General features: G+C 46.2%; 1 protein-coding gene across 3 annotated transcripts in view; it reads right to left on the bottom strand.

Moving 5' to 3' along the window:
- The window catches only part of LOC139542912 (sterile alpha motif domain-containing protein 10-like), a 148,479-nt gene that overhangs the window by 22,062 nt on the left and 118,136 nt on the right, over positions 1-8,281 (bottom strand). For all 3 annotated transcript variants that reach the window (XM_071348891.1, XM_071348890.1, XM_071348889.1), the window contains exon 4: positions 6,556-6,696. In XM_071348891.1, the coding sequence (XP_071204992.1) occupies positions 6,556-6,696 (141 nt within the window). The remainder of the gene's footprint in view (positions 1-6,555; positions 6,697-8,281) is intronic.

The raw sequence follows: 8,281 nt of genomic DNA on the forward strand, positions 1-8,281 counted from the left end.
TGTCTATCTCTATCTGTCCCTCTCTCTCCCTGTCTATCTCTCTCTGTCTGTCCCTCTCTGTCCCTGTCTATATCTCTCTATATCTGTCCCTCTCTGTCCCTGTCTATCCCTCTCTCTATCTGTCCCTCTGTCCCTGTCTATTTGGTATTTGATATTTTATTAGGATCCCCATTAGCTGTTGCAAAAGCAGCAGCTACTCTTCCTGGGGTCCACACAAAATATGAAACATAATACAGAATGACATAATACAGAACATCAATAGACAAGAACAGCACAAAAACAGAACTACATAATTTATAAAAGGCACATGTAGCCTACATAAAACCAGATTTACTGTTTATTTTAGCAATATGAGATGGAAGGAAGTTCCATGCAATTAGGGCTCTATATAAAACTGTACGCTTTCTTGAATTTGTTCTGGATTTGGGGACTGTGAAAAGACCCCTGGTGACATGTCTGGTGGGATAAGTGTGTGTGTCAGAGCTGTGTGTAAGTTGACTATACAAACAATTTGGGATTTTCAACAAATTAATGTTTCTTATAAAAAGAAGAAGTGATGCAGTCTCTCCCCAACTCTTAGCCAATAGAGACTGGCATGCATAGTATTTATATCAGCCCTCTGATTACAATTAAGAGCAAAACGTGCCGCTCTGTTCTGGGCCAGCTGCAGCTTAACTAGGTATTTCCTTGCAGCACTCAACCACACAACTGGACAATAATCAAGATTTGTAACGGTCCTCCCTCGGTGAGTGAGTAGACCAAGGCGCAGCGGGTGATGAATACATAATGTTTATTTGACAAGACGGAAAAACACGAAACGAAATACACTTGAATGATTAACAAAATAACAAAACGAACTAGACAGACCTAAACTATGAACTTACATGAAACGAGGAACACATAAACAGGAACGACCGAACGAACGAGACGAGACAGTACCGTGTGGTGCAAAATACACAGACACAGCGACAATCACCCACAAACAAACAGTGAGAACAACCTACCTTAATAATATGACTCTCAATTAGAGGAAAACGCAAAACACCTGCCTCTAATTAAGAGCCATACCAGGCAACCCAAAACCAACATAGAAACAGCAAACATAGACTGCCCACCCAAAACTCACGCCCTGACCATCACACACATACAAAACAACAGAAAACAGGTCAGGAACGTGACAGAACCCCCCCCCTCAAGGTGCGAACGCCGGGCGCACCAGCACAAAGTCCAGGGGAGGGTCTGGGTGGGCATCTGACCACGGTGGTGGCTCAGGCTCCGGACGCTGTCCCCACACCACCATAGTCACTCCCCGCTTCTGTATCCCCCTCCCAATGACCACCCTCCAACTAAACCCACCTAGATGAAGGGGCAGCATCGGGATAAGGGGCAGCAGCTCCGGGATAAGGGGCAGCAGCTCCGGGCTGAGGGACTCCGGCAGGTCCGGGCTGAGGGACTCCGGCAGGTCCGGGCTGAGGGACTCCGGCAGGTCCGGGCTGAGGGACTCCGGCAGGTCCGGGCTGAGGGACTCCGGCAGGTCCGGGCTGAGGGACTCCGGCAGGTCCGGGCTGAGGGACTCCGGCAGGTCCGGGCTGAGGGACTCCGGCAGGTCCTGGCTGAGGGACTCCGGCAGGTCCTGGCTGAGGGACTCCGGCAGGTCCTGGCTGAGGGACTCCGGCAGGTCCTGGCTGAGGGACTCCGGCAGGTCCTGGCTGAGGGACTCCGGCAGGTCCTGGCTGGACGGCTCTGGCAGGTCCTGGCTGGACGGCTCTGGCAGGTCCTGGCTGGACGGCTCTGGCAGGTCCTGGCTGGACGGCTCTGGCAGGTCCTGGCTGGACGGCTCTGGCTGGTCCTGGCTGGACGGCTCTGGCTGGTCCTGGCTGGACGGCTCTGGCTGATCCGGTCTGGCGGAAGGCTCTGGCTGATCCGGTCTGGCGGAAGGCTCTGGCTGATCCGGTCTGGCGGAAGGCTCTGGCTGATCCGGTCTGGCGGAAGGCTCTGGCTGATCCGGTCTGGCGGAAGGCTCTGGCTGATCCGGTCTGGCGGAAGGCTCTGGCTGATCCGGTCTGGCGGAAGGCTCTGTAGGCTCTTGGCAGACGGGCGGCTTTGCAGGCTCATGGCAGACGGGCAGTTCAGGCGCCGTTGGGCAGACGGGCAGTTCAGGCGCCGCTGGGCAGACGGGCAGTTCAGGTGCCGCTGGGCAGACGGGCAGTTCAGGCGCCGCTGGGCAGACGGGCAGTTCAGGCGCCGCTGGGCAGACGGGCAGTTCTGTAGGGAGGAGACGGAGAGACAGCCTGGTGCGCGGTACCGGAACTGGAGGCACTGGGCTGGAGACACGCACCATAGGGAGAGTGCGTGGAGGAGGAACAGGGCTCTGGAGATGCACTGGAAGCCTGGTGCGTGGTGTCGGCACTGGTGGTACTAGGCTGGGGCGGGAAGGTGGCGCCGGATATACCGGACCGTGAAGGAGGACACGTGCTCTTGAGCACCGAGCCTCCCCAACCTTACCAGGTTGAATGGTCCCCGTAGCCCTGCCAGTGCGGCGAGGTGGAATAGCCCGCACTGGGCTATGCAGGCGAACCGGGGACACCACCTGTAAGGCTGGTGCCATGTACGCCGGCCCGAGGAGACGTACTGGAGACCAGATACGTTGGGCCGGCTTCATGGCACTCGGCTCGATGCCCAACCTAGCCCTCCCAGTGCGGCAAGGTGGAATAGCCCGCACTGGGCTAAGCACGCGTACTGGGGACACCGTGCGCTTTACCGCATAACACGGTGTCTGACCAGTACGACGCCCTCTTACTCCACGGCAAGCCCGGGGAGTTGGCTCAGGTATCCAACCCGGCTTCGCCACACTCCCCTTTAGCCCCCCCCCCCCCCCAAGAAATTTTTGGGTGTTACTCACGGGCCTCCAGCCTTGCTTCCGTGCTGCCTCCTCATAACGTCGCCTCTCCGCTTTCGCTGCCTCCAGCTCCGCTTTGGGGCGGCGACACTCCACTGGCTCTGCCCAGGGTCCTTTACCGTCCAGGATCTCTTCCCATGTCCAATCCTCCTTTTCCCACTGCTGCTGTCGTGGCTGTGCGTTAACCCGCTGCTTGATCTGGGTTTGGTGGGTGATTCTGTAACGGCCGTCCCTCGGTGAGTGAGTAGACCAAGGCGCAGCGGGTGATGAATACATAATGTTTATTTGACAAGACGGAAAAACACGAAACGAAATACACTTGAATGATTAACAAAATAACAAAACGAACTAGACAGACCTAAACTATGAACTTACATGAAACGAGGAACACATAAACAGGAACGACCGAACGAACGAGACGAGACAGTACCGTGTGGTGCAAAATACACAGACACAGCGACAATCACCCACAAACAAACAGTGAGAACAACCTACCTTAATATGACTCTCAATTAGAGGAAAACGCAAAACACCTGCCTCTAATTAAGAGCCATACCAGGCAACCCAAAACCAACATAGAAACAGCAAACATAGACTGCCCACCCAAAACTCACGCCCTGACCATCACACACATACAAAACAACAGAAAACAGGTCAGGAACGTGACAAGATTAGACAAAACTAGAGCCTACAGAACTTGCTTTTTGGAGTGTTGTGTCAAAAAAGCAGAGCATCTCTTTATTACGGCCAGACCTCTCCCCATCTTTACAACCTTTGAATCTATATCTTTTGACCATGACAGTTTACAATCTAAAGTAACACCAAGTAATGTAGTCTCCTCAACTTGTTCAACAGCCACACCATTCATTACCAGATTCAGCTGAGGTCGTGAACTTAAGGAATGATTTGTACCAAATACAATGCTCTTAGTTTTAGAGATGTTCAGGACCAGTTTATTACTGGCCACCCATTCCAAAACAGACTGCAACTCTTTGTTAAGGGTTTCAGTTACTTCATTAGAGGTGGTTGCTGATGCATATATGGTTGAATCATCAGCATACATGGACACACATGCCTTGTTTAATGCCAGTGGCAGGTCATTGGTAAAAATAGAAAAGAGTAGAGGGCCTAGAGAGCTGCCCTGCGGTACACCACACTTGACATGTGTGACATTAGGGAAGCTTCCATTAAAGAAAACTCTTTGAGATCTATTAGATAAATAGCTCTGAATCCACGATATGGCAGACGTTGAAAAGCCATAACACAAAAGTTTTTTCAACAACAGGTTATGGTCAATAATATCAAAGGCTGCACTAAAATCTAACAGTATAGCTCCCACAATCTTATTATTATCAATATCTTTCAACCAATCATCAGTAATTTGTGTCAGTGCAGTACATGTTGAGTTCCCTTCTCTATAAGCATGCTGAAAGTCTGTTGTTGATTTGTTTACAGGGAAATAGCATTGTATTTGGTCAAACACTATTTTTTCCAACAGTTTGCTAAGAGCTGGCAGCAAGTTTATAGGTCTGCTGTTAGAACCACTCTTGGTTAGCAGAATGACTTTGGCTTCCCGCCTGAGGACAAAGACTTTCCTCTAGGCTCAGATTAAAAATATGACAGAAAGGAGTGGCTATAGAGTCAGCTACCATCCTAGTAGCTTTCCATCTAAGTTGTCAATGCCAGGAGGTCTGTCATCGATAACAATCATTTCCCCACCTCTCCAACACTAACTTTACAAAATTCAAACTTGCAATGCTTTTCCTTCATTATTCGTTTTTTTCATGCATTAATACAATTGCTCACTGTTCGTTGTTGGCATTTCCTGGCTAAGCTTGCCCTTTTTGCCAATGAAATAATCATTAAAATAATTGGCATTAAATTAAATGGTTTTGTGATGAATAAGCCATTTGATTCAATGAAAGATGGAGTTGAATTTGTCTTTCTGCCCATAATTTCATTTAAATACTCAAACATTTTTTCTCCATAATTCTTTATATCGTTGATCTTGGCTTCATAATACAGTTTCTTCTTCTTTTTGTTGAAGTTAATTTCATAATTTCTCCAATTTGCAGTAAGTCAGCCAGTCAGATGTGCAGTCAGACTTATTAGCCACTTCTTTAGCCCCATCTCTTTCAACCATACAGTTTTTAAATTCCTCATCAATCCATGGAGTCTCAGTACCCACACAATATTACCTGCAAAACACCAGTTTCAACGTCAACAGTGAAGAGGCGACTCCGGGATGCTGGCCTTCTAGGCAGAGTTGCAAAGAAAAAGCCATATCTCAGACTGGCCAATAAAAATATAAGATTAAGTTGGGAAAAAGAACACAGACGCTGGACAGAGGAACTCTGCCTTGAAGGCCAGCATCCCGGAGTCGCCTCTTCACTGTTGACGTTGAGACTGGACAGAGGAACTCTGTTTAGAAGGCCCACATCCCGGAGTCGCCTCTTCACTGTTGACATTGAGACTGGACAGAGGAACTCTGCCTAGAAGGCCCACAACCCGGAGTCGCCTCTTCACTGTTGACGTTGAGACTGGTGTTTTGCGAGTTTTCTAATAATCAATTAGCCTTTTAAAATGCTAAACTTGGATTAGCTAACACAACGTGCCATTGGAACACAGGAGTGATGGTTGCTGATAATGGGTCTCTGTACACCTATGTAGATATTCCATAAAAAAATCTGACGTTTCCAGCTACAATAGTCATTTACAACACTGTATTTCTGATCAATTTTATGTTATTTTATTAAAATGTTTGTGCTATTCTTTAAAAAACAAAGAACTTTTCTAAGTGACCCCAAACGTTTGAACAGTAGTGTATATATATAATTGTTCTAATTATATTTCTCCGCTCGAGGCCACTCTGCCCAGGTTAATGAGGCCACAATGTTGACGAAGAAGAAGGCCGAAGAAGGCCGCAAAAAAAGTTTACGAATCCTTACAGGTGAATAATAATTCATAACAGATCAATAATTTATTTCTATACATATACATACTGTATATTTCATATCAATATTAATATAATCCAAGTTTTACTCATAATAGTAGAAAGTGTCATTAAGTGTGATTAAGTGACATTAATCACCCACCTACTGGTTCATAATAATGGACTATTCCACCCTGACAAAGTAACCCCTCTAATTGTATGTGAAAGTAAATTCAGACTGAGGTTGGGTGTAAGTAGGCTACATTGACATCTGATTTGCAAAACAAAGGACACCATCATTTCAACAAGAAGCTAGGTTTCCTATCATTCATCCATGGTTGATTGCATCTTTGGAAGTTTAGAAGTAGTTACCATTAGCCCTATAAATAGGATGCCAAAATCATGATATTAATAATACACTTTTACCTTTGACTATATTGTATTTTATACTGCTGTGTTCTATCCTCATTAACAGCTGAATCCAGGTCAGCACAAAGTGACCTCAGCAGGCTATTGATGTCTGGACATGTGTGTTATGGAACACTTTACATGTCCTTAAACACACACGCGTGCACAGACTCACGCACACACACGCACACGCACACACGCACACGCACACGCACACGCACACACACACACACACACACACACACACACACACACACACACACACACACACACACACACACACACACACACACACACACACACACACAGTGCTCACCTCTGCTGAGCAACTGCAGGTTGCGGACCTCCTCTCTGACTTGTAGCTGAAGGACCTGCTGTAGAACCTCCTGTCTCAATGTTTCTTGGACAATGCCCATCCTCTCCAACTTCTCCCCGTTCAACCTCAGCAATGCACGACCTGGAGGGAGAGGGAGAGGGAGAGAGAGAGAGAGAGAGAGAGAGAGAGAGAGAGAGAGAGAGAGAGAGAGACATCAAAACCAAAGGAACTAAGTAACATTAAGAAATGCTATAGATGGAAGGAATGCAGTTTGGAAACCTACCAAATAACAATTAGGCAACAGCAAATTCAATCCCTTTTAGACAACTTCCTGGGTAAAACGTTCCACTGCAATAGTGAAGGTGTAAACTTGGCAGTAGAAAATCTTAACAGTATTTTTGACCTCTCAGCTTCCCTATCAAATCTAAAAATCTCAAATAGAAAACCGAAGAAAATGAACAACAATGACAAATGGTTTGATAAAGAATGCAAAAATCTAAGAAATAAATTGAGAAACCTGTCCAACCAAAAACATAGAGACCCGGAAAACCTGAGTCTACGCCTTCACTATGGTGAATCACTAAAACAATACAGAAATACACTACGGAAAAAGAAGGAACAGCACGTCAGAAATCAGCTCAATGTAATTGAAGAATCCATAGACTCTAACCAATTCTGGGAAAATTGGAAAACACTAAACAAACAACAACACGAAGAATTATCTATCCAAAATGGAGATGTATGGGTAAACCACTTCTCCAATCTTTTTGGCTCTATAACAAAGAATAAAGAGCAAAAACATATACATGATCAAATACAAATCCTAGAATCAACTATTAAAGACTACCAGAACCCACTGGATTCTCCAATTACCTTGAATGAGTTACAGGACAAAATAAAAACCCTCCAACCCAAAAAGGCCTGTGGTGTTGATGGTATCCTTAATGAAATGATCAAATATACAGACAACAAATTCCAATTGGCTATATTAAAACTCTTTAACATCGTCCTTAGCTCTGGCATCTTCCCCAATATTTGGAACCAAGGACTGATCACCCCAATCCACAAAAGTGGAGACAAATTTGACCCCAATAACTACCGTGGAATATGCGTCAACAGTAACCTTGGGAAAATACTCTGCATTATCATTAACAGCAGACTCGTACATTTCCTCAATGAAAACAATGTACTGAGCAAATGTCAAATTGGCTTTTTACCAAATTACCGTACAACAGACCATGTATTCACCCTACACACCCTAATTGACAACCAAACAAACCAAAACAAAGGCAAAGTCTTCTCATGCTTTGTTGATTTCAAAAAAGCCTTCGACTCAATTTGGCATGAGGGTCTGCTATACAAATTGATGGAAAGTGGTGTTGGGGGTAAAACATACGACATTATAAAATCCATGTACACAAACAACAAGTGTGCGGTTAAAATTGGCAAAAGACACACACATTTCTTCTCACAGGGTCGTGGGGTGAGACAGGGATGCAGCTTAAGCCCCACCCTCTTCAACATATATATCAATGAATTGGCGCGAGCATTAGAACAGTCTGCAGCACCCGGTCTCACCCTACTAGAATCCGAAGTCAAATGTCTACTGTTTGCTGATGATCTGGTGCTTCTGTCACCAACCAAGGAGGGCCTACAACAGCACCTAGATCTTCTGCACAGATTCTGTCAGACCTGGGCCCTGACAGTAAATCTCAGTAAGACCAAA

Source organism: Salvelinus alpinus, chromosome 17 (genome assembly GCF_045679555.1).
Source record: "Salvelinus alpinus chromosome 17, SLU_Salpinus.1, whole genome shotgun sequence".
NCBI classification, from domain to species: Eukaryota; Metazoa; Chordata; class Actinopteri; order Salmoniformes; family Salmonidae; genus Salvelinus; species Salvelinus alpinus.